The following is a 26,762-nucleotide window of genomic DNA, read 5'->3' on the forward strand; positions in this document are numbered from 1 at the left end:
GGGGAACCATCAGCCGGCCCGCCTGCTGCAGCGGCGCCTGGCAACCAGGAGGAAGTGCATCATCGGTGATGTCAGCAGAACCAGGAAGCGCGACGAGAGACAGGAAACTGCCCTGCACATGGAAGTGGCCGGGCTCCCTCTGGCCAGCACTGGGCAGGAAGACAGGATGGAGAGGGTACTTGCCCTTGAAGTTACCGGGCTGGTCAGCACTAGACTATGAGGTGACAGCAATCCACCAGGCGTGTGGCAACCCCAGAGCCCCAACGCCAGGTGAGATGGTAGACGGTGAACTGCAGGTTAGGTGCAGAAAAACAGAATTGTGGGATAAACAGCGATAAATTAATACAGCTATAAAGTCTTTATTATGGACTAATGGCCTCCAAGCTGGAGATCTTGCCAGGAATTTGAGTGGATAGCCCAATCGGCAACATGGCTTGTAATCCTCTATAAAATATGGCAATACCCAGTTAGTCAACACCCCAAAAGCTTCACAATCCACATGCCCTGCTTTGCACTTACTACACCGCCCAGCGGTGGCGCTGTGCTCCCAGCTATGTCCTGCCACACAAGTCTGACTGCAATAGCCGCATGCAGCCACCGGGTGGCACTGTGAGTGTGACACAGCTAAAACCCCCGCCACGCGGAGAATCACCAATGCACACTGAGCACTAGGAAAAGAAAAGTGGGGGGTCTCCAGAGGCTGACTTCACCAGAAAGGGGTTCAGGAGGGGCGGGGGCGAGTCATGTATCCGAGAGGACCAAGCTTCAAACCCCAGTCACTGACCGCTCATCCCTGATCACCGATGAGATCAGCATTAAGCCGCTGATATCGAGCGCTCTGTGCTGCCGGAGAGCCAGATGTTACGTGAAGTAGGATAGCTGAGAGAGAGATATAAATGGGGTGGGCAAGGGTGGGGGAAAGCCATGTGAATCAATAATTCATGCAAGGCCGTGCATGGGTACACACCGTGCCCCATGTTCACTGCTGCTGAAAGCCTCTCACGGATAAGACCCTCTGGAACATGAGAAAGGCATCAAATGAGAGGAGGCTGTTCTGCCCATCTAGTTCGCTTGGCTGCAGGTAGACCATTTATCCAAGGATGTCTTCCGCTTCCTGAAAGAAGCCAGGGTATCGTCGTAGGCAACACAGCTGGGTAGCCTGTTCCACACCCCAACAACCCTTTGCATAAAGAAGTGCTCTCAGTGTTCAACGCCCTTCCCTGTAGATTCCCTGATGCCCTGTGTTTTGGGTTTCGCAGCTGAGCCTGAGGTCCGCCGGGCTGACTTTGTCAGGGCCTCTGAGGATTCTGAAGATCTGGACCAGGTCCCCCGTGATCGTCTTCGCTCTCCAAGAATAAAAAGGTGCCGACCGGAATTTCTGCTCGCTAAGCCCAGGAACGTACCCAGTCCCTCTCCTCGGGAAGAGTTATGAACTCTAAAACGGCAAAATGTCTTATTTGTCACACCGAGGGCAAGACTGTACACAGCGGTCTAATTTTACAAGTCGAGGTTTATTCCCCGCTGAAAAGAGAAGAGAAGAAACAACGTTTTGGCTGTGGAGCCTTCTTCGGGTGGCACGCAGGGGAAACGTGGCGTTTCTTTCCTTCTCTTTCCAGCATCGGATGAAACCTTGACTCGTTCCTTTGCGGCCTGCACATGCTGACGCAGCTCCCCGCCTGAACTACTCTCAAGTCGAAATAATAAACTGCTCATAGCGGGTCGCCCCTTGTTAATTGCCCCTTGATTTAAACTCGACGCTTTTAACTACGGATCCTTTACAGACGCCGGTCTCTCCGCCTGTCCCCACAGTCGGCTCATTTCTTCCTCGCTCATGGGGTCTACTGACACGGTGACCGTGGGGCGATTCGTGAACACCCTCGTCCTCAGAACCCCTTCACACAACACACACCACAACCTGGTCTACCTTTGTTTTAATCATTTTCTTATGCCCCCTCCCACACGCACACACACACACTCCTCTTCCCTACTTAGCTCTTAAATCTTTAATTCTTTCTTTCTCTGCTCACGAGCCGAGCTGCGGCGCGGCCTCTCCTGCGCCCCAGTCTCTCTCTCTCTCCCCCTCTTCCCGTCGCTGTTTGCAGATTAAACGGGCAGCCTGCCAGCCTTTCACATTTCCTGGCAGCTAAGGGGCCAGCCGACTTCCTGGAGGGGGAGGGGCCTGCTGAAAGGTTACATTTGCACAATGTGCCTATGGAAAAACACAGAGAGCAGGGAGGGGAGGGGGGGGGGGGGGGAGAGAGAGAGAGCACAGCTCGAGCAGCTCGGCTCAGCTAAACGACTCCACCATTCTGCTGTGCCTGGGTAATGGAAAAAGCCCTCCAGGGGAATATTCAGCATGCAAGAGTATCGAGTTGCGCTCCATCATTACAATGCCTAACCTCCCCCACCTCCCCTCCCTCCTCTCGCGCTCTCTCTCTGAAATGAAAAGGGTTTCTGGGAGCCCCCCGCGCTGGGACAGAGCCCCCTTTTGAAAGCCAGGTGTTTGATCTGGGGAGTGGTTGCGAGGGAGAGCGGCCGGCACGAACGCAGCGCTCTCGCACATGTGGGAGCAGGACGGGGGGGGGGGGGGGGGGAGGGGGGCAGCTGAATAAAAAGAGAGCCGAGTTCTGCGGACCAGAGATCGAACCCTCCCGCTGCCTACTCCTCCCTGTTCTCTCCGGTGTCTGGTGTGGCGTCGGAGAGCACCCGTCTTCTGACTCTTGGCCTGACGCACGAACCCACCCCCCCCGACGTTTTCCCCAGCTTCCCGTCTTCCTGTCCGTGCTGGCTGCCCCCCCTGCTCCTTCCTCTGCATCCCCTCGGCTTCTTTATAAACGCGCTTTCGGCCTGCGGCGCCCTCTTCTGGCACAAGTGTGCTGCGCTGGCCCAGTTCGCGCAGGAAGCCGGGAGACGGACCCTCTCGCCCGGGTGTCCATCTTACTGAGGGACGGAGGGGGATCTGTCCTTTGCATCCTCTGACCCCCGGCCGGTCGCCCCCATTCCGCAGCGGGCGGCCAGGCGGCGCGGCTCTCCTGAGGGAGTCTCCGCTGGGCGTCGACGCGCACGATGCCACGCGTCAAGCTTTGCCGGGCGGCCTTTCCCGAGACAGCCGGCACGGTTTTCCCCAAACGCCTCTCTGGGTGTGTGCCGGCAAGCGCACTTCGCTCTGCATTCACCACGGTGCGCAATGGGCGCCCGCAGCAAACTCTCTCCGGGGGACATCACGCCTGGCTTTGACACAGGGGTAAACAATCTTCCCACTCAACGCAACACTCGGCATTTGTCTGGATAACCGAATGTCCCTGGTATATGTTGAGTATTCAGGGGAAAGTCAATTATCCCCAGTGATTATCCCATTTATCCCCACATTACTGTGTAATTGGTAGTGTATTATTATACCCTACGTATTACATACCTTCCCTGGCCAAAAGAAACTGATCTGCATTTCCTGGGAACATCTGAATGTCCAGAGAACAACTTTTAGAATGGAAAGCGTCAGCGCTGTTCCTCCCCGGTGCAACAACCAGTGAGAAGACGAGCGGTTCGGTCAGGTCCCAGCGAACGAGGTGGGGAGTGTGTATCAAGGATTTGGGGAGGCTCAGCGAGCCGGGGGACTGGCAGCCTGTCAGAGGCCGGACAGCAATCGCGAGGAATGAGCCAGGGAGCTGCCACAAGGGTGGAGTCAGGGAGGCGGGAGGGATGCACAAGACATAGGCGAACGGAAGTCCCAGGCGCGACCCTTACGAGCGTAGGAGAGCAGAAGTGCGCGAGATGAGGATCTAGCCTTCCTCCCGAATTTTAACCCTCTAGCCTTGTTGCAATCCCAGGAATCTACGGCCGGCGCTCAGCCGCTCCCCGAACGCCGGGGCGAAGAACAGCCGGCGGCTGGGGAGAGAAACGGGGGCTCCGGCTGATCCCGCTGAAACTCCGGGGCTCCACCCCATCCCAAGAGCGCCGGATGTTGCAGAGTCTGCTGGGATCGACACGCGCCAAGCAGCCGGGCCAGCGTCCGGCCCAGCTCGGCCCCCGCCGCTCCGCGAGAGCTCGCGTACGCCGCCAACGTCCAAACATAACAGTTCCTAACATTTCGGTCCGACACCCGCACAATCTGGCAAACGCCCGCGGCGCGCGCCCGCCGGATGACATCACAGCCCCGCGGAAAGTAAAGGCACGTGGGGGGGGGGGGGGGAAGGAAAAAAGAAAAAAAGAAACAGCAGAGAGAGAACTTTTTGCTGCCCAAAAAAAACAAGTTTTGCAGTCTTCTCTAAAACAAACCGGCGAATAAGCCAAACTCGTACGGGATTCTGTCACCGGACTACAGTACTTTCTTCATCCTAGGTTCTATTTTTTTCTGCCTTTAATCGGGGGGCAGCCTGGGCCTCCCAGCTCCCCCCCCCTTCCCTGCCTGCCTGCCTGCTCTCCCGTTCCCTCAATGTGTGTGTGTCTCATACCAGACAGTGTCTAGACGGAGGCAATTACTGACAGCACGGAACGCTCCGCCGCTGCAGAGGCCTGGAGAGCAGGCAGGGAGGCCCTTCAGCAGACCGGGAGAGAGGACGAGGGAGAGGAGGAGGAGGAGGTCACCGAGGAAGGGAGGCGGGGGAGTGGGGTACACGCAACTTTCAAGAATCTCTCCCCCCAGCCCCCCGTCCTTTTGTCCCAGTGTCTTTTCTCTTGCTTCCCTTTGACTTCCTCCTGTCCGTGCTTCTCAAGCCGGCGAGCGAGCAACCGACTGAGCAGGACAGAGAAAGGGACGGACGGAGGGAGGGAGGGAGGGGGGCAGGGGGGCAGAAGGGCTGGGCTTGGACGCCCCGGACGACACTGACGCTCGCAGCGTGACCGGTCCCGAGGGCAGGGGATTCTGTGGTAGCAGGACGGGGCGAAGTGCTCACAGAAGGAGCTTGCTGAAGCCCCTGCTCTACAACAAAACAATTCATTAAAAACAAGGATTCTTCTTCCTTGCTGAGCTGAGTGCTAAAGTCTCCAAAGTCAGGCTGCTTATTTTTAGACAGTGTGCGTTTAGACATACAGTGGCCTGCCAGAATAAAATGGGCACCTCTGTTACATGCAGTTTAAGCCGCTGGTGGCCTTTGGCTCCGAGGAAGGAGGCGATTCTGCTTTGGGATGAAGCCAGATGTACAAAGAGATCAAACTGGGCAAGAAAGACCCATACCGTCCCTTTCGAGAGCAATTGTATCACGCCGATACCAGCAGGCTGTGCGTGTGCCCTGCACTGTTTATGCAACATATACAGCAGAGGTGCTCATCTTATTGTGCCTGAGCCCTGTAGATGAGACCAGCAAAGTCAACCCACTGGACCTTTTCAGAACCAACCATGAAACACAAGCCAGTGCTGAGAGAAAATGCTTCCAGAACCGAGCACGAGAGGCGGTGGTGGGGGTGTGGAGCAAGCTTGAGGGCCAAGACCCTGGCTCCTTTCAAGAAACAGCTGGACGGGATCCCCCCCAATCAGGACAGGAGGCACTTCTTTACGCCAAGGGCAGCGGGAGTCTGGAACAAGCTGCAACCAGCCATGTGGTGGAAGCTGATACCCTGGCCCCTATCAAAAAACTACTGGATGGGATCCTTGTAAGAATTCGCTATTAGCTGGCTCAGTGCTGTATGCCTCCGTTATTTTTTCTGTTTAAAAATACTTTTCTTGGCTGACTTTGGATTCCAATCTTATCAAGTATCTAGGGGGAATGGAACACAATCTCATACGCTGTTTGTTGAAACAACACAAGCCAGAGTGGAAACTACAGGTAAGTATATTTAATAACCGAGAACAGGAAGCACTTCCTTTATGCAAAGGGTTGTGGGAGTGTGGAACAGGCTGCCCAGCCATGTGGTTGAGGCCGAGACACAGCTGGAGGAGGTCCTCCAGTCAGGCCAGGAGGCATTTCTTTACGCCAAGTTCTGTGGGGGTGTGGAACAAGCTGCCCAGCCATGTGGTTGAGGCTGGTACCCCAGCTCCTGTCAAGAAACAGCTGGATGAGATCCTGGGATCAGTCAACGACCAGGAGCCAAGCGAGCCAGGGGAATGGCCCCCCTCTTGTTCTGTCCCCTTTCCTCAGCGTTCCTGCCCCAGCTGTGGCCCTGGCGCCCCTCCGGCTGTGACCCCCAACACCCACACACGGACAGAGGCCCTGCTGCGTGCGTGCGCGGGGTGCTGAGCTTCTGCTGCCATAGGCTGGCCTTGCCGGCTGGGAGACCCGGTGACTTCAGCCAAGAAAAATGCGCTCTTTCTTCTCCCGAGCACGGGGGTCTGTGAGTCAGCTCCCAGACTCCGAGGAACTTCGTGATCCACTCGTTTTGCAGCGGTGCAAAGAGCAGTCTTCAGAGGAGACTGGAAAGCTCTGTACTGAGAATGTCAGACTGTAGCACGGGTTAGGTATAAAAGGAAGCCATTCAGACAATTTTACTCATTGGTTTGTAAATTACTGATCCCAGAACGCCACTCAGAAAGCTCTCAGCATCTCGGCATCCACCACGATGAGTTAGCTCTTTATTCTCTCCAAGACAATGCACATCTATGGCAGATACTGCAGACTAGGCTGTGACAGTGTTTGTGAGGAACTGCACAGTGCGTTGAAACACAATCTATTGGAGGCCCCAGGACTAGGACAAGTCACAAATGAGCAGCACAAGAGTCCCTGTGACTTTCAGCTAATAATGGATTGGATTTATCACATAAATACAACATTAATAAAAACCCAAAGTATCCCAAAAGGCTTTGCATATAGGAGAGGACCCACTGCTACCACCACTGAAGTTAATTCACTCAGCACTGAACCCAGGGGAACTGTAGGGAGGGCAGAGAGAGAGCAGGCCCAGATCACCAAGTAGTAGGAAACTCAGTTTAGTTTCTCAGCCCCCTGCAGTACTGTGTCCCCAGTCACCATACTGGTGCACTGGGTTGGGGACTGCGGTCCAAAAGGAAGGGCGCCCCCTACTGGTCCACGAACACCACGTACAGTAGCAAGCCGGTTTTCTTACACGCCACCCCTGCCAGCCCTGGCCAGGCCCAGCCGTGCTGAGATCCTGAGATCGGGGACCAGATCAGGCTATGGGGCAGGAACCCTGCTCGAGCTCGAAGACGTTCTCTTGCAAATGAGCGAATGCTGGCAGGCGGGAAGCCGTGTGTAGGCTTTCTAGGTCCAATCCAGCATGTTTATTCACCACTGCGACACAGGTTACACATCAAAGGAGTGGGGGGGAGTCTAATTTCAAAGAGACGTTGTTCATCCTACGAAAAAATCTCCAATGCTCGTCATTCAACCAACATAATGGACAAACCGATTGAGCTAGCTTTCGCCATGCTTTCCTCTTTACAGAACACCACACACTTCCTTCAAGGCGATAAAAGATTCAGGCTCCTTCCACTGCGCCTTGCTGCGTTCAACTGCGATATGACAAACCCGGAGAAGGGCAGGCAGGCAGCGACTGAGCGCTCCTACTCCTCCCCACGCTGTGCAGAATCCGCAGAGACACCACTGCCGGGCAGTGAGGGGGGACACGGAGCCCAGGCCGGTATAGAAACCATACAGGCATGTACCAGTCCTGCACAGACACGCGCAAGTTCAGAAAACAGGACAAGGAGGGAACGAGAAGGAGCTTAAGAGGATGTAGAATAGGATTACCGGCAGAACCATTATCAGGAAAAAATATTTATCTAACGAATCTGGAAAAATAAATAAGGCTACATAATGACATTGCTTCTAAGGGATGAAACATGAAAACAATATATTTTTGTGACGACAGGGGTATTATTTTTTATTGGCAGTCAGCTGTGGCGTTTGCATGTTACAGAATCCCTCAAACGGGCGAGACTTGAAAGCGTCTGTGTTTTTTGTTCTCAGTCGTGGCTGCTGTTTTATCCCGCTCCGTCTCGGCTGTAAGCAGCAGCGCTTTTCCGCTTTCCTTGGGGTAATCCGATTTCAAACCATCAGCGAGCACCGGCTTACAGGAGGCGGCTCTCTCCCCGTTCGGCTTGGGAATTATCTGCCCTTCTCCGGCTCCCGGATCTCTCTCTCTCCCCCCCTGGTCAGAGCCGTGCCCTGCACTCCTGACCCCCGACCCCTGACCCCCGACCCCTGACAGGCCCAGCGAGGCAGGGAGGTGTGAATTCATCCTCCGGCGATTACTCAGATGACGAGCCGCGTCAGACTGAGCGCTCTTTGGTTCAGCGCCGCTCCGAACAGAGCAGTTCTACAAACTGCACAGAGATACATAACATAACATCACAAAGCACAGAGGTGTAAAAATAGCCCAGTTCTAAGAATGAGGTGCAGTCCTACAGAGCAGGGAACAGTGCTACAGAACAGCCTTTCAAACGCATCGCATTTCCCACTGTGCCACCCAATGTACAGTCAAAGCGCTGTACCGGGATGACCATAACCGCCGAAGCACTAAGAATTATCAAAGACCTGCTGTTATGACACTTCAAAGTTGAGCCTGTCCTGTCAATGGCCAAGCTGTGGTCACTGAGCCTGTCTCTGGGCAGCCAGGTCTGCCTGTGTCCGGTTTCTATGGCAGGTAACGTGTTTGTTTCTTACCACTGTTGGTGTTACACTTTGCAACTTGTATGATTCTAGATGTTCACAGGTTGTGGTTTGGCCCTGCCTGGTGCTTTAATTCCTATAAAAACCAAATCACAGCTTCCTGCACATGGTCTTGCTCGCAGACACAGCCTAGAGCTCAAGCCAAACCACAGGTTTCTGCATGTGATCCTCCTCATCCACAGGCACATCTGATCCATTGTCATCAAGCCCTTCCCCGGAGTACACCATCCTGAGACCAGACTGCTTTTTTCTCTCATGAATAAAACTCTGCAAATTCGCCTGCTTAAAAAAGCCCAAGCGTTGTATAAGCGCAGTAAAAGTGTAACATCATTTTATGGGCCATATACAATTTCTTGCATTAGGAATGTGTCTTTTCGCAGACCCCAGCTTGCTCTCCATGAGACACACAGACAGGGAGAGAAGCTGGGGGTCAGAGCGCAGGGTCAGCCATTTATACGGCGCCCCTGGAGCAGCTGGGGTTAAGGGCCTTGCTCAGAGGCCCAACGGAGTAGGATTCCTCTGCCGGCCGCAGGATACGAACCGGCAACCTCCCAGCCACAGGCGTAGATCCTGAGCCACAGTGCCACCGCTCCGCCCCGTGTGGCAGGAAAGGCAGGAAAAACACACTGACATCAGGTTGAAAGAAGGGACATGAAATCCGTGGCATCAAGCATGCAAACGGACATGTCCACAGGTGGAGAAACCCAGGACCTGGATGACCCCTGACCTGATGCCAGCCCTCACAGGGCTCACAGCCTGAGCCCACCTGTCCACTCTCCCCTCGCTTAAGTCTCCCCGACTTTGCATACTCTTCCTCAACAGCCTGCCGAACGCTCACGTCTGTCCCCAGACGCACGCGACTCTGACCCTGCGATGGGCAGTTTGAGAACTTCTTCGCCCTGAAGCCCTCCTTCCTGCAGACTCACCATGGGTGCCAATGCACCGCCAGGCTGTATCCCCTCTCACTCACAATGTGCCCCACCTGCTCAAGGACAGGACAAGTCGCTCACACTACCCCTGCAGCAGAGCTGAAACCCAGGACACACTCTGTATGCCACAGCACCACGGTCCACAGACACATGCAACTACAGCAGGGATGGGCAGACTAAAACACGGCCACCCCCTTGCCGGTCACTGCTACAACTTATCCCTAATGACCAAAATGATCTTCAGAATCTGGGCTAATTAAGCAATTAAGGATCAATTAAAAACCCGTTTATTATAAGGTTTGAAGACTTATAACAGCAGGGAATGGAAGATGTAAGACTGACCATCCCTGGTCAACCTTACATTCCTCTACATACCTCATGTACAACAAAACAAACTGAATGAACAAAACATACTGCAAGCTGATGTTTTGTTGTTTTTTTTTTACCAAAGAGCATCTAGATTTTTATCCCCGAGTTATTCCTGCCGGCTTTTGAAAAACATTTCAGCTGGAAAATAGTTTTATTTCACACTGTGTGAGTAATGAGTTTAAAACCAGGAAACAAAACCCAAAATTCTTTCGGATCCCTACTTCATGTTCCACGTTTTAGAATTCTGACAAGTATCTGGTTCCATTAGTAAACCAGGAAATTGCTCAAGTCCTTGGAAAGTTATCGTTTAGTTCAAAAGGTGAATATAAGTTCATCATGTTACACGGCCAAGGAGGAAAAGTTACCTAAATCTGATTCCAGAGTACTTTTGTTGTTACATAAAATGTTAAAATATTCAGTTGTTATATGCCAGAATAAGAACATATCTCATACTGCCAAGATCAATGCAGCAGCACAATGCAAAGATAGGGAAAATATTTTTGTAGTATCAGTTCCAGGTTGCATTCCTATATAGCTGTAGAAATAGTGCGTTTCAACAGCCCACGAAAAAGCCTGCAATCCATGTTACATGTAGTGCATCTACAAAAACAAAGCACAGAATTTCCAGTTGTTAGTTTTTTTTCTTTTCCTGAAATGCATGCAGATTTGGCCCTGATGGTTTCCTGACAGGCATGTGGACTGGAGCTCCTGGCTCGGCACCCCACTCTCCCATGCTGCAGACTGTGAAGCTTGTGGCATCAGGGCAGACAATCGTGCCTAGATGCACTCAATTCCTTCTGGGAGGACGGGGTAAGTCAGGAATGCTTAATCGCACTCAGAGTGACTCAGAGACCCCAGTGCGCTGCAGTAGAGCCGCCTAAGAGCCTGTGACCCCAGGTTAAAAACACACGAACAGTGGCAGAAAGGAGGCCAATCAGCACATAAAGCAGTTAGTTGCTAATAGATCCAAGGATCTCGAACGGAACGGCTCAGGCTGGATTCGGACCTGAGTGCGCCCAGTTCGAGGGCTCTCCGAAAATCCCAGCATCCACGTTTCGTTAACTGCCGGCACGTCTACTTGACAGGGGAAGATAAATGCTGCTGAAATTCCCAGGAGCCCGGATCTGCTCTCCAGTCACCGCTGTGTGTCAAGGGGAGTCGGCTTTAGGGTTAAAGCAGGAGACCGACATCAAACGCTGTCATATTTCGACTGAGTCAGTTGAAATCGTCTTTATTGTTTTGTATACGGTTTATTTCTAAAAGCTTTACTGTTTTTCTACAAAAAGCCGAGAAGATCAACTGAATACTGCATCTGATGGTCCTTTTGGAGCGGAGTGATTTTTTGTTAAGGGAAACTAATGAAGCCCAAAAGCACTTCAACTTACAAATGTTTTTTTTTTCATCCAGCAAATTTTACAACAAGAGCTGTTTTTTCTTTTTTGTGTTTTAAACTGACTTTTGAATGAAATCCACCTCATATTTTTAAAAAATAGAACAAAAGTAGTTAGGTCATCATTTTGTTTCTGTCGTTTCTAAAATGCTGCTTCTGCGCTAACAGCTGTGTTTTTTCTCCTTCTGAACTCAATCTCACTCTGACACACACACACTCTGACAAACACACACTTGCATACACTCTCCCACTCACACAACCATACAACCTCATACAGTCTCACACACACACACTCACATACTGATTAACACACTCTCGCACACACACTGATTAACACACTCTCACACACACAGACCCACACTCACACACACACCGATTAACACACACACACATAGAGTCACGCACACACTTTTGCAGACTCACACAGTCACACACACACTGATTAACACACACTCTTGCAGACACACACTCTCACAAACACACTGATTAACACACACTCTTGCAGATACACACACACTCTCACAAACACACTGATTAACACACACTCCTGCAGTCACACACACACACACCGATTAACACACTCCTGCAGTCACACACACACACACTCATTAACACACACTCTTGCAGACACACACACTCATTAACACACACTCTTGCAGACAGATACACACACAGACACACACAGAGTCACGCACACACTTTTGCAGACTCACAGTCACACACACACTGATTAACACACACTCTTGCAGACGCACAGTCACGCACACACTGATTAACACACACTCTTGCAGACACACACACACTCTCACAAACACACTGATTAACACACACTCTTGCAGATACACACACACTCTCACAAACACACTGATTAACACACACTCTTGCAGATACACACACACACTGATTAACACACTCCTGCAGTCACACACACACACACTCATTAACACACACTCTTGCAGACACACACACTCATTAACACACACTCTTGCAGACAGATACACACACAGACACACACAGAGTCACGCACACACTTTTGCAGACTCACAGTCACACACACACTGATTAACACACACTCTTGCAGACGCACAGTCACGCACACACTGATTAACACACACTCTTGCAGACACAAACACACTCTCACAAACACACTGATTAACACACACTCTTGCAGATACACACACACTCTCACAAACACACTGATTAACACACACTCTTGCAGATACACACACACACTGATTAACACACTCCTGCAGTCACACACACACACTCATTAACACACACTCTTGCAGACACACACACACACAGTCTTGCAAACACACACACAGCAGTCTCACACACACACACATTCAACTCCATCGCTCTCTTCACCTCCTCCTCGCGCTCGGCTTCTATAATTCAAATCCTGTCAGGACCGTTGCAGACTGCTGGCGCCAGCCTCTCTCTCCAGGAGGAGAAAACCGCCGGGAGAGAGAGAGAGAGGGAGAGGGAAACATCTCTTTGAGGGACAAAGCCGGCAGAGCCACACACAGGCACAGGCGCAGGCAGCCTGAGCCCAGACGAGGAGAGATTTGTTTCTTTTAGAAAAGGACAAGCCACTCTCTCTCCTTCCCCCTGCGTTTGCTCTTTTCTATCTTCGACTCCCTTTTTTTTTTAAAAAAAACCAACTTGTACAGTCTCCCTTTCATCTCATGTTATTATAATTAATGATGTTTAAAGCAATTGAAACACGCAGCGCTTACCTACGCTAACGTATAAAAACCGGGAAACCGGTCCACCTGGAGTAGAGCTACATTGCACAGGATTTATAAGTACAGTATATATGTGTCGTCCTGTCCGTGGGATTTTAACACAGTTTTTTATTCAGATACACGTCTGCTCAAACCGTAGGGCTCAGTCATTTACTAATCGGAAGGTGTCGTCTACCAGGCGCAGTTACCTCACCTTGGCGTTTCAGTTCGTGTTTTTGTGCGGCTTTCAGCCCAAACGTTTGAGGTTTGTTTGTTTTTTTTTCTCGGAGAAGAAGGAACAAACCGAGTCTTTAACAACTTTTAGTTTTTATATCTCGGTATGCCATTTTTTAATTAGCGCGGCGTCTTTCATTTGGGGTCGATTGTTTTGCTCCTAATTATGTTTTTAAATGCGAAACAAATTCATACACTCTCCCGTGTTTCTTCTTGTTTTTTTTAACCGAACACAAAGAACACCACCTTACTTGTCATGACAGAAACACTATAAATATTCATAACATTTTTGATGATGAAGATGATAATAATAATAATAACAACAACAACAGTGGCAACAAGCTTTTTATACCAACTAGAAAGGACATCAAGTTACAATTTTAAAACAAACGAACTCTAATCATTTTGGCACTTTTTAAGTTGATACATTTCTGAGCCAGAAATAGAAAAGGGTTATCTTGTTTTACACAGAGGTAATTTCTCTACAACTTTTTTGAACTTGCTATAAATTCACTAGCACACAGGGGATATCTGTAGGTCCTAACCAGGTGTCTGTGTCCCTATGTGTGTTTGTTAATATGGGGTACTCTTTAATGAAGTGGGGACCCCAGTTTCCTTCCTCTTCGGGCCTAGACAGGGTCAGATCCTACGCCGTAGAAGTACAAGCAGCACGCTCGAAACTGCCCTACCAAAAGTTTAGAAAATACACCTGGACAGCGTGTTCAACAGGTTTATCCATCTCCAGATCTGATCACAGCTACAATACGTACAAACATCTATTCCACTAGATTCAGGGATCTCCGAATCCGAAGGGAGCTGGGAGACGCAGAAGAGCAGGGTTTGTAGGATACCACGGAATCACCAGTTTCTATGGTATGAAACAATTCCACCGTGATCCGTTACACAGGCGATTCGCTACACGGAGATATTTAGAGATCACACAGGACTAAAATCTTGAGCACTCTTCCGCCCTCAAGGACCAGAGCTCTCTTAACTGATCAGATCACCCACCTGCATGATCCATCAATAACTCACGGGTGCTACCAATCTTTAAAAACTGACGATTTACAAGACCCGCCTTACCTTGAGGTACGAAGGTATTCATGGGCGATATGGAGCAGCTCTGTGGTCTTCCCGCAGGATGTGGGAATTTGTCGTCTCGTACTTTGGTTCCGTAGTTTCCTGCAGCCCGAATTATCCTTCCTGGTTTGGGTGGCTACATCTCATGGCTCCTCTCTGTCAGGAGTGGCTGTGTGGCCTCCTTCAATCTGGAATCAGATAAAGCTTTAATTAAAAGATGCAGCCAATGTTTTTTTTTTAATCTGGCAACCGCTGCTTGTAAAACACTGTAAACGCTAGAGATCATCTGAAGTCACACATTAGCCAGGTCTGCTGTTGCCTTGGACCACGGACTAGAGCCACGTGCACCAACAGTCACGTTTTTTTGTGAGGCCACTTTACACCAGCTTTCTTTCCCATCGCTCACCAGATTGAGAAAAAGGCCTCGTCTGCTACTACTAGTCTCAGAATTGTAGGGACGTAGCCTGTGTTGGCTCATTCTCACTACTTTGGGCAAGAGGGGTCACACCATTTTGCAATTTTAGCAGGGAAGCATATGTCATCATCATCGTCATCGCTGTCATCATCGGCAGCTGGAGAATGAAGGCCTCCCATGAGGAGACCCTCATTTCGGACTTCACCCGTTTTCGGGTGTTTTCCTAGACCCTGGGATCGTGCCTTCTCCTTCCAGAGTGCTCTCCCCTGTTCCTCCCCCATTTCCTCGCTCAGTAGTCATTTTACGTGCTCATGCTTGCGAACCCGTTCACGCAAGGAACGGGTGTCTCGTCCAGCCTTGTCCCAGAATTCCTGGATGGGCACCCTTTCCAGGAATCAGACTTTCTGACCACAGAGGGGTGAACAGATATCTATCGGAAAGCTGGACACCTTTTAGGACACTGGTTCGAGTACACGGGGGGGAGGGGCACAGGAGGTCAGAAGAGTTGATATTGAAATGATAAGATAATCATTTTATAATCATTTTATGGTCTTGATTTTTTTTTTTTTTAGAAATTTGTCTTGCATTAAAGCAGCTATGCTCTACATACAAACAGCGCAAATGATCTTTACATTCCAAATAAATCTAACATTACATAACAGACATCTACCCATTCGTGTTCATTTCACACCTCTCCTACAGGAATCCACACAGTTACACCAGAACCCTGCAAATTCTCTCGCTCCACAATTACAGTAAGCCCATATAATTACACATTACCCCATACTTTTGCACATAATCCACTCATAAGTCTCCAGAACCTTCACAACATTAAGTCTGAATTTCCACTCTCCTATTTCCTTCATCGAGTGTCAAGTGGTTGATCCATTTTTTTTAGGAATTTGCTTCTGTTGTTCACAGAAAGTTGCCAGGTATGATTTACGCAATCGCAAAACTGGCCGAACACAATCGGCTTCACCTACAATCGCTAAGTATCTGCTGTATGATACCAAAAACTGCAGACTGTATATGTGTGGTCACCGGCAGCCGACAGGAGAGCTGGTTCTTAAAGCTACAAAGCTGATTGCAGGAACATCCAAAGACCACGCCACTTTGCCAGTCAAAAGCTGTATTTAACGAGAGTCTCAGTGAGAACAAACTCTCATATCCCATGGTGATCATGCAAAGAGACTGACACGAACGCTGAAGCAGCGAAGGTATGACAGTGCAATTCAGAATCAAGACAGCACCATGTAATTAAAGCCGTTATGGGGCCATTCCCAGTAAATCAGACACATAAACAAAACAAAACCTCTGAAGTGCCTCGAGTACAAATGTCTGTTACGAATGATGCTTATGTCCCGCAGCTAAAAAGGTTTTGCCGAACAATTTTTGTTTAGTCCACAGGAACAGAAGTCAGTTTACAAGTCAGTGTTGCAGGAGGAACCGAAAAGGTGTTAATTGCAGGCTTGGGAGTCTGGCAGGATTTTAATGGCTGCAGAGAAACAGCACAGCCAACAGTTAAGGTGAGAACCTAAAGGCAGGAGTTCCAAGCCAGATTAGGTCCGTTTTCTCCTAGGTCAGAATTTGATGGCCAGATAGCAGTTACTGTAGCCTGCAATTTGCCTTTGTTTGGATTAGACAAAGGTCAATGACCTTTTGTTTGACTGACTGACCACTTTTTTTTGCTACTGTTGCTTATTAGTCCAGAGAGGGGGAATTAGATACATTCCTGGTCTTAAGGGAACCACCCACAGTCTTTTGTTGGAGGTGACGCATTTAAAAAAAAGACATCACCCCGACCTCTGAAAGAGGATGGGCACCCTAGTTCTGATGCTGCGAAACCTTGAGTTCCCCCCCAGTTTTGCCTCCTGTCCATTCAAAACTTGGGGGGACCCAAGGTTTCGCAGCATCAGAACTAGGGTGCACACTGACAGACACCATGAGACATGCTAAGCTCGGCACAGCGGCATGATGGTGGGGGCTACTGCCTCACAGCGGCCAGGCCTGACCTTGGGCAACAGTCTGTGTGGGGCTTGCACGTTCTGCCCGTCGCTCCCTGAACTGCAGTCTGCACCTCAGGACATGCACGACAAATTTGATTGCCTGATGTTAAACGACCCCCCCCAGGTGCTCAGTCCCTGTGAAAGGAGGTGGGCTGCACCACCTTATTATCCAGTGGCTGCGGTGCCTCTCACACAGAAAGGCTTAGCACTTTGAAACCTGCTCACGTTACTAAAAAAACAAACAACCTCTGATGTCACAAATGTGAACAAGTCTCTCCGCATTAGGAGGGAAGAGGGGACGATTTGTACAATGCCAGAGCACAGAGGCGGGCAGGAAGGATTGCCGATGACCCCACCCACCCAGGTCATCACCTGCTTCACCTCGAGGAGCATACACTGAGCTTCGTCAGCTTCCCTCAGGAAGATACTACAGGTTTATTAAAACCAGAAGCAAATGGTATTTAAACAGCTTCTCTGCCCGTGCTGTTTTTTGCTTAGTTCAAGTTCACTGTCATTATACTCATACACAGGTATATGGTGTAACGAAATGCTATTTAGCTAGCTCTCAGACGGTAAGGAGTACAGTAAAACAACAACAATACAACTGTATAAGAAAAGAAAGAGACAACAGGCAATTTGGAAAACAACAACAGGTAACAGGTAATGTGCAAAACAACATCAGTTGTGCAAAATCATACATCAACAGAATGAAATAAGGATACGAAATTATGGGGAGTGAGCTTTTTGACCTGTGAGGTAGAGGTAGATTTCAATGTGTGTTTGAGCTCTGATAAAGAGAGAAGGCACTGTGAGGGTTCAGATCGCAGGTGAGAGAGGCTGGGAGTTCAATAGTTTGAAAGTGCAGGGGTAAAAACTGAAGAGATTAGTGTGAGGAATTATTATTATCATCAGAATTCCTAGTTGGATGTGCGCTGTCTTAATGAAGTCCATTGCCTTCTGTGTGGGATATACAGAAGTACACCAGAGCACATTCCCTGACTGCTGCAGGAGACTGTCTTTCGGCCGACCGAGGGGGTACGCTCGAAAGCCCCCCGATTTTGCTGCCATCCGGTGCGTTACGCCCCCTCTCTCCTGAGAGTAAACTGGGGCGGACACCCCCCCCCATCCACACACACACACACACACACACACACACACACACACACACACGGCGCCCACGGACTACTGACTCTATGGTGGCAAGCAGGCGCCTGAAGAGTAATGGCAACATAATAGAACATTTTCTGTTCCCAAGTCTGTTCCATTGCCCTTGTCGCCCTCCAAACAGCTCCAAAATAGCCCTCAATTGCATGAAATACTACGGGTTTCGGGTCTTTTTGTTCCTGCCCTTTTCTTTTCATCTTCGCCGGCAAACTGATTGATTGCCTGAGCAGGCTGTGCACAAATAAAGCACCAGTTACCCTCAATAAGAGCTCTGTGGAAAACATGTTTATTTTCTAGCGGTTCTGGAAATAAAAACTCTATTTCGACGCACGAGCCCAAGAATGGAACAGACCAACGCGCCACGGGCTGGTAACGTTCTGGATTTTTGGAATTTTTTTCCCCCCCTCTGCTTCCAGACAATTTATACCATCTTGGATGACATGTTTTACTGTATTTGAGAGAGAGAAAAAAAGCTTCACAGCCTCCTTATGAAGAAGCAGAAACGGGGTTTTATTACAGCTCATGCAAAGATCTGCTGTTTCTTGTCAGACTGTTTGCTTATTTATTTATTCTGATTTTAGAGGACACTCTGCTATTTCAGTCAAGCTCAGCAAAAAAATGTTTGTCTGCAATTTCAACGATCCAAAAAGGTCTCTGTGACATGTTTGTGGGGTAATCAATTCAAAACCAGGAACAAAGCTTTATAGAAACATCAAAAAAGCAAGTCGTTATAGGTTTATTAATTTCTGCCACAAACTAACCACTGTAGAGGTTAATTTGGGGCAGAAAGCAAAAAGGTCTTAGCACTTTAGAACCGCTTTTGTAAGACTGAAAGGACTACTAGAAAAAAAACCCAAGCACATTTGAAACAGAACAGTAGGGCACTGCTTTACACTTAGGGTTGTAGGTGTCTGGCACAAGCTCTCCAGCTATGCTGTGAAAGGCAATACCCTGGGTTTCTTACCCGGGATCAATTAGCCACCCACAACAAAATGAGTTCCTGCTACTTGCACTTTTTTGTGTGTTTTTATCAAGAGAAACTGTAACATTGAATATGTTACAAAAATATTATCCTAAAATATTGAAAATATGGAATACAGTGAATAACTATACTACATGACACAACCTCCAGCACTAAAACAAACTTAGTTTCAGATATACTGCATACATATCACTGCTCTAGACCCAAGATGCTACTGACTCACTTATTAACCAGAACACACAGTGCTTGTTGAATTGTAACATTCGCTCACCGCGAAGTTAAGATTTGCTTATAAAGTGGTGCCCAACTCTAGCAGGTTTTCCCATTAATCCATGGACAGCTTAAGGGGAGAAGGGTTAAATGGATCCAACTGAACCTCAATTGCCCTAATTAAACCCTTCACCCAGTTGTAATAGAGGCAGCAAGAATACCTGCTGGATCCTGGCCCTCAAGGACAGGAGCTGGAGACTAGTCAATTAGTGATGTACAAGTGTCTGAACCCCCATATGCACAGGAAGTGTTATGAGCGCCTGTAAATTAATACTGGAGAACCAGATGGGAAACTACCAGACTCAGCTCAGGGGCTCAGGAGCTCAGGAAAACAGAGTGCGGAATGGCCTGCTCTCGTCGGTACCCCCCCCGCTGACGAGTGGAAAGGGAGTAGGCTAGACGAGCAGTCCAGAGTACTTGCTGTTCCTTGCCTACAAATATATCTGGGCAGAGCTTCTGTAAACAGACAGGGTTTAGCAAAGAAGGATTATGCAACGTAGTGTCCACAGTGCACAGACAGGAAGGGAAAGAGTTCCCGTTTATCGCCTCTAAATAGACATTTGAAATGTTCAGCTTTCCCGAACTTTGCCTTTCCCTTTACCCTAAGCCGAAGCCTCTTTGCAGATGAGCTAAGGAGATGGTTTCTGCTACCAAAGAGTAAAAGAAACAAAACAGGAAGAGGGGGGTGAGGGGGGGGGAGGGAGAGAGTCTCATCACCCACACCCCCCAGTTTGAGATGTGTACGAATGGGTGGGGGGGAGGGGGGGCTTCAGCCATGCGTCGCTTTCATCAAACCAAAACCTGACCTCGTGCCTCTTCCAGGAGGAGCACGCGCGCCGGCGCTGGGGTGTGCGCCCCCCCCCCCCCCACTGCCAGCGCAGACGGTGACAGGAGCAGCGTGAGAGATTTGCTCCGAGCCCACGCTCCTCCGCCGAGACGCTCGCCTCCGCGGCGCATTTGCATACGGGGCCCTCCCTGGGTCACTTCACCCATCAGAGGCGTCCAGGAGAGAGGCCCCGTCCTGCCAGGCGGATATCTTCACCAGGGCTGGCAGCCCGACGCTCCCTCCGTCTCGTCCTCTTGCTCTTCCTTCGCTCCTGCCTCTTGCTTTCTTCCGGCGGGGAATCCACCGGCCTGCCTTCGGACAGGATCCAGGCAAGCCGGGGCTTGCAGACCAGACAGGCTCCGGAGAGCTGAAGTTTCCTCTGGGACGGGGACGCAGTCCGAGTGAGGTCACCCAGCCCACCGAGGGGTGACCTGCTGGGGGTGGGGGGGTACCCCATTTCCCCACTTCTCGGGCTCCGCCACCCCCGTGATGGTCCAGCGCGGCGTTTAAACGCTGGACGACTCAACACACCGTGGTAGTGAGGAATCAGAAAGTATCCGACCATCAAGGTACGACTATAATCCTGACTTCTTCCCCATTCCACTGCTGGTCTTCGATACAATGGGAATCTTAATGAGGCAGCGGAATTCATTACGCACTGAATGAAACCTGCAGAGGAAAGGATGGAAAGGCCTGGATGGTCCACTGAAATGGGAATATCTTTGGGAAAAGCACAGCAGGCCCAGCGGGATGTACTGTATATGACCGCCGCCGCCCATATCCTGCCAGCCTGCCCACGCAGGGCCGGCCCCTCTGCTGATGTCCGACCGGGACAGACGGCCCAGTGGACCTTTTTCTCACTCCACGCCAGGAGATTTTAGAGAACGAAAGAACAAAAAAAAATGGAAAAAAATCTCCTTTTCTCAGACTCCATCTTGCTGGCTGCCGGAAGACAAACCACAGGGATGAACTGCGAGCTGTGCTGATGGCGCGTGCCGTGCGGTTGTGTATTTTTAGAAGCGATTTTATTATTAATCTCGCCCGCGAGCTGCTGCTCGGCACTCTCCTCCCCATCTGTGTGCCCCTGGAATTGCTTGTCCACTGGCCGAAGCAGGCGGGGTCGAGCGCAGGCCACAGTCGCTGCTCCCCGGCCCCCCCGCGGAGAACCGCAGCCCTGCGCAGGCGCAGCGCAGCCCTCTCGCTGCTCCCCGGCCCCCCCCGGAGAACAGTCCTGGGTTTAGAGCACTCCGGCTCGCCCTGTCCCCGTCTTCCGCGGACGAAAGAGGCGCCCAGAGGAAACAGCGAGCCCCATCTAGGGCTTTCCAAGTCTCCTGGAGGCAGCCACCACCACAGACGAGGGGAAAAGCTGGCAAACTGGAGCAATTGAGGTGCTAATGGGCAGATCGAGCCCCATCCGGGACCGGGACTGGATTAACTTCAACTTTCCTTCCCAGCATCCACTGGTCAAGACCACACCGCCATCGGTGCCCGTACAGGGAAGGATCGGCCATGGTTCCAGCTATGGCAAATCCCTGGTCCAAGGGATTTCCTTGAATTCTCCTTGAATTATTTCCTTCAACTCTCAATGACTCAACCCTCAAATGCAGTGACTGCTGGAAGTGCTCTCTGCGTGCACTGAATTAATCGTAATCGTCATCACTGTCATCCTCACCCCCACTTGGATCTCAGATCCTGGGCACCTGAGGTACAGTAGATTTGGGGCTATTAATAAGGCACACAGTCCTACATGTCTGTGGTCATTCACTGCTCCCACATTCCAGATCATCTGGCCCATTGCTTGAAAGGCAACGCCAGCGCAGGTCTAGGGCTTCAATCCGCGGCAGGCATCCTCGTCTCCTGCAGGCCGTGGCAGTGTGGAGCGTTGATCCGACTAATAACTTAATCACGTAATTAAACCTTAATTCCTTAATTGGCATTCAATTGCTGCATTGATCCTGCCTCTGAGGCTCAAGGCGTGAACAGTTCAAGGTGACTTGGAAGGAAAGCTCTCACTGGAGTGTCAAGGCTGCCTAACAAGGGGCTTTTCTTTTTAAACTAAAAAAAAAAAAGACGGATCCGAACAGTAGGGTAAAATTATGATGCTACTTTCCTTCCACAGTCTCTCAACGGCAAGCCAGTTAGTTCCCTTGGAGCAATCCCATTACTGAAAATAATAACTTTAGAGGAGTTCCACAAGAGAGGGGGGGGGGGGTCATTCGACCCATCTAGCTCGCCTGCTGCTTAGGAGCCGATTGATCCGAGAATCTCATCCAGCTGCTTCTGGAAGGAATCCAGGGAATCTGGTTCGACACCGTGGAGGGGCGGTTCACCCCAGGTTCCCACAACCCCTCTGGTGCTTTCCGAGGCCAATCCTAAATGTGCTCCCAAATATGAAAAATATATTTGCGCACGGGGAAAAGAGCTTCTTTCCCTCCCACCATTTCTTCCTCAATGACTTAAATCATTACCTTGATTTCTGTTTTGGTCATGAGAATTAAGTGAAACAATGAACCAGCTTTTTGTTGAAATCTTCACTGTGCCAAAAGAGAGCTACAAGTAATGGATACATTTGTGGAAATGTGTCCATTTAATTAAATTGCGAAAGACTGTCACTAATTAGGGGTCTTAAGTACTACAGAGACACCGAAGTGCTCAGTAGGCCAAGCACATTGCATTACCGCCAACTGGTATGAATTGTAAAGGCGTTTTTTTAAGCACTGACCGTTTTTAAACTGCATGTCCAGGGAGGTTACAACACAGCTCATCCACGTATGAAAGGACCGACACCATTCTCGTCAAGTTGAACAGAAATACGCGTATTATCTTGACCCCCCCCCAAAAAGTTAACACAACCCAAGTTTAAAGCAAGACTTTGTTCCGCTTTGCAGCACTAACCCTTGGTTACATGGTTACATCCAGAATATTGTGCGTCAAATCAACCCCCGCACAGTTTCAACCTATTAAACAAACAGTCAAATAAGCCAAAAAATAGTACAAAGGTTTTTTTTTTTTATTGTGGCTTAATATGGCCACTCGCGAATTTTTATTTCAAACACTGAACTTAATAACTGGGAAACATTTTTGCACCGAGCAGGTCCGGTGTCGCGGCTATCGAAACGAATCGTCCTAGAGACGTCGCGAAATGATAAAGTGACGTGGCTGCTGGGGGGAAAAAATGCCCCTTCCGCTCTCTGTACACTCCAGAGACTAGCAGGTGCTTCTCCCTTTGATGGGTAAGCACCAGCCAACAGCAGCCAACCTACGTATGGCAAACGAGACGGTCCAGTCCGTACCAGTGACTTCCAGTCCTCTCGAAACACGCGCCTCCCCTCCAAATTGGTTGCGTCCTGTACAATCCTCACTGGCGCTTGAGGTCTAAAGAGTTCAAATGCTGATTATAGGTTGTAAATCTTGTAGGGCCTGGTACCATTCGGATGATATTGGAAGCTGCCAGCGCGCCTTCGCTTGGCTGTGGTGATCCAGACCACCCTGCATTCCCATCTGTAGAGTTCCACACCCCTTCCCTTGAGGATGGTTGCGTTGTCCCAATGTCTCATGTGAGGAAGGCACAGCCACGGGACAGACTCCTCATCCGAAGGAAACACACTGTCGGGAGCATCAGGACCACCTATGTCTTCTGTCTCTGAAACGTCCTCCATCTCTGAAAACTCCTCTCCCGGGGGTCACCCAGAATCTGGAAGCTCACTTTTGAGACTCTCTGTGTGACCTATGCTGATGCCGTAATGAGTACGAGACAGCTCAGGAAAGCTCTTTTTATACATTCAGACATTTTCTGAAGGAGTGCAATCGTTTATTTTGGATATTTCTTTGAAAGTTTATACACCCATGAAGGGCTGTGGGTCAAAATGACCCACAGGACCATCTTTGTACAGACACCCCAAAACCCATCAGAGTCCAAACACTCCACAGGAGCCTATGACCCCAAATGAGGAAAAAGATATTAAATTGTACAGAGAAACAAAGAGATTAACTAGCAACTCCTGCAACAGAATACCAGAGTTAAACTAAATTGCAAAAGAGCCTCACTGATTAGAAGTCTTAAACAGCACAATGATTTAGATTGTGTTGTGAAAAGTGTTCACTTGGCTAAGCACACTGCGTCGCTGCAAACCGGCATCACCAGTAAAAACTTTTTTTCCCCCAGCATTGACTGTTTTCAAACTGCACTTCGAGGGAGGGCTACCACACAGCCCGGGCAGCGCAGGACGGGATCCACTCCGTTCTGTTCCGATCGCCCAGTGAGACACAAATAAAGCCGTATTTCCGCCCCCCGCCACCAGAAAGGAAGCAAAAAAAAAAGGAAGTTAACATAACCCTCGTTCAATTTCAAGCAAGGCCCGCTTCTAATGGCTTTCCGCTTTGCAAAATTAAAAGCACCCCTCTCTCCCTCCGCAGCTGGAGTGTGCCTTTTCACTGAGAGCTGGTGGTGGCGGTACTGGGGTGGGGGGGGGGGTTATTATTCAAATTCAAAAGGCAAGCGTGGAGGGGTGGACAGGGAACACAACAAAAATTAAAGGCAGATTAAAGCAATACTGAGCCCTGGGAGAAGCGCCACCATCACCATTCGGCTCCTTGTTTGCTTTATTTCCCCCACAATCTCTCCTTCCCCGGTCTCCTTGCCTTCTCTCCTCTCTTCCCGGCGAACTGGGGGGGGGGGGGGAGGAGGAGGAGGAGGAGGAGGAGGGGGAGTGGAGGAAAAAAAAACCCCATGCTGCACAAAAGCGAGAGCTCTCCATCGCTGCCTCACTAATCGACCTCTTTGTTGTGCTCTATGCATGCCTGTCCCCGTCACATGACCGCGTTGCCATGGCGACCGAGCTCTGAGTAATCATTTGCGCAATGACCTTTATTCCCTGGAGGGAAGAGGGGGGAGAGATGGAGGGGGGAGAGAGGGAGAGAGGGAGGGGGAGGTTAGAATGAAAGCAGGAGCAGCAGCAGCAGAAGAAGAAGAACAGAGGAGGGAGAGGGATGAGATGGGGAGAGGAGGGGGTGGCAGTGGGGCTGGAGGGACTCAGACGAGAATGTGGAGCCTTTTTTTTTTGTTGCACGGTTAACGAATAGCGCTGGCGAAATATATATAAAATATAATAACAAGCCTGGCGCAAGTGAAGAAAATGTAAAAGAATAAAAACAGACGCGTCCACAGACGTCTCTCGCCGGGAGTTTAAAGCGAGGCACGGTGTCGGCGGGGGCGGGTAGAGGCGTTTCCAGGCGTCTGACCGTCTTCCCTCACCGACACCGGCTCGGTTGAACCGCTATTCCTTCACCGGGCAGCTCAGACAGAGCTGGTGCGGTAAAAAAAAAAAATAAAATAAATCACAGGACTTGTGACTCGAGCGAGCTTTTGAAGAGCCACGGGAGTCTTTTTGTAGCGTCCCGCCGCCCCAGTGAACGCACAAATACTTTTAGAACAGGGAGGGGAGGGGGAAAAAAAGTCACTACCTCACCTAATTCAAGCAGCCTCGCTGGGCCAGGTCCACCTGCTCTCCCGAAGAGCCCGGTAGCGCCTCCAGCTGTTCGGGCTGTGACCCGCCGGCGCGCGAAAAGCAAACACCGGAAACACCGGGTTGACCTCGAGGGCCCTCGCCCCGGAAGCGAAAAACAGCGAGGATGCCCCGCCCCCCTCCTTTCCAAAATGGGAACATATGGCATCCCTCGTCCTGGAGCAGTGCAGTCCCCACAGTCTATGTGCTCAGTACCCTGACCCCTGGCAGGGGGTCTTGGAGGGTTAAGGAGTGATTTTGCAGCCAGTGGCCAGTTTTGCCTCTGTCACCACCACCCCCATGCCAGTCATTCCAGCTTTCTGCAGGAGCGTCTGCGTCCGGCCCAGCTCCTGGGTGCCAAGCCGGTGAGCCTCTTTGAGGTCCATTTTAATACAGGAGGGCTCTTTTCCCTCTTAAAACTTTTTAAACGAGCAACGGGTCAGCTACAGAACGCATTGGAACGCTCTATTACAATGATTACAGCCTGCCCGGGCCGTCACCAGTACTGCAGAGCTGGGAACAGTGGGAAGTGGATACTGAGTACACTGGAGATGTGGGACACTTTCCCAACAGGCACATCTTCCATGGGGGGGGTAAAGCTGCCATGTAGCTGATCTTCCAGAAGTCACGGTTATTGGCTCCAACTACTTGGCTGGGTTGCTCGTTCCCCACTTCTGCAACCCTTTGTGTAAAGAAGTGCCCCGAGGACCCCGCCCCCCCCTCCAAGACATTAGTCACAAACAGAAAGTTCTGTGTCTCTCATCACCAACCTGCCTTCACTCCAGTAACAAACTTTCGTGGCCAGACTGCAGACGCAGTGGCTCGGCGGCTGTCGAATAATGCCCCTGCTCTGCAGCTCTAGGCAGCGCCTGTTCACATGCGGGGCGAGTAGCTGCTGATATGAGCGAAGGGCAGCTGTTGGAGCAAGCTTTCGAATGTAGAAACAACAGCGGGCAAAACAGAACTCGTCTTCTGAGTCATATTTCAACTCCTTTCTCAGAGCAGCACGCTGAACAAAACATGAACAGACCGAAACTGGTTACTCCAGTGGCACGCAGTCAATCTGAAAGATTACTGCACTTTTAAACTTAAATCTCATGAATGGGGGAACACTTTTTCTCGTCATCCAGTGTTATCCGGATAGAAGGGCCATGTTCATTTAGCTAGGTAGACCATCAGGGAATGCTAAACAAATCTAAAAAGAAAAAATCCAATAACTTTCCTGAGCTGCATCCTCCTTCACACAAACCCACAAACAATTAAGGCCAAATTACTGCTCATTCCACTGGAGCTGGAGAAAATCAC

The 26,762-nt window shown here is 50.1% G+C and overlaps 1 protein-coding gene across 4 annotated transcripts in view; it reads right to left on the minus strand.

Annotated features, from left to right (window-relative positions):
* The window catches only part of ntmt1 (N-terminal Xaa-Pro-Lys N-methyltransferase 1), a 75,993-nt gene that overhangs the window by 36,527 nt on the left and 12,704 nt on the right, over positions 1-26,762 (minus strand). For 3 of the 4 annotated variants that reach the window (XM_088904584.1, XM_088904586.1, XM_088904587.1), the window contains one exon: positions 14,294-14,478. Coding sequence is in view for 1 of the 4 variants with exons in the window: in XM_088904587.1 (XP_088760713.1) it covers positions 14,294-14,315 (22 nt within the window). In the remaining 3 variants the exon portion in view is untranslated. Of the gene's footprint in view, positions 1-14,293; positions 14,479-25,421; positions 25,564-26,762 lie in introns of those variants that run through there. The other variant, XM_088904585.1, reaches the window with a different exon arrangement.

This window comes from Atractosteus spatula, chromosome 23 (assembly GCF_055471065.1).
Source record: "Atractosteus spatula isolate fAtrSpa1 chromosome 23, fAtrSpa1.hap1, whole genome shotgun sequence".
In the NCBI taxonomy this organism is placed as follows: domain Eukaryota; kingdom Metazoa; phylum Chordata; class Actinopteri; order Semionotiformes; family Lepisosteidae; genus Atractosteus; species Atractosteus spatula.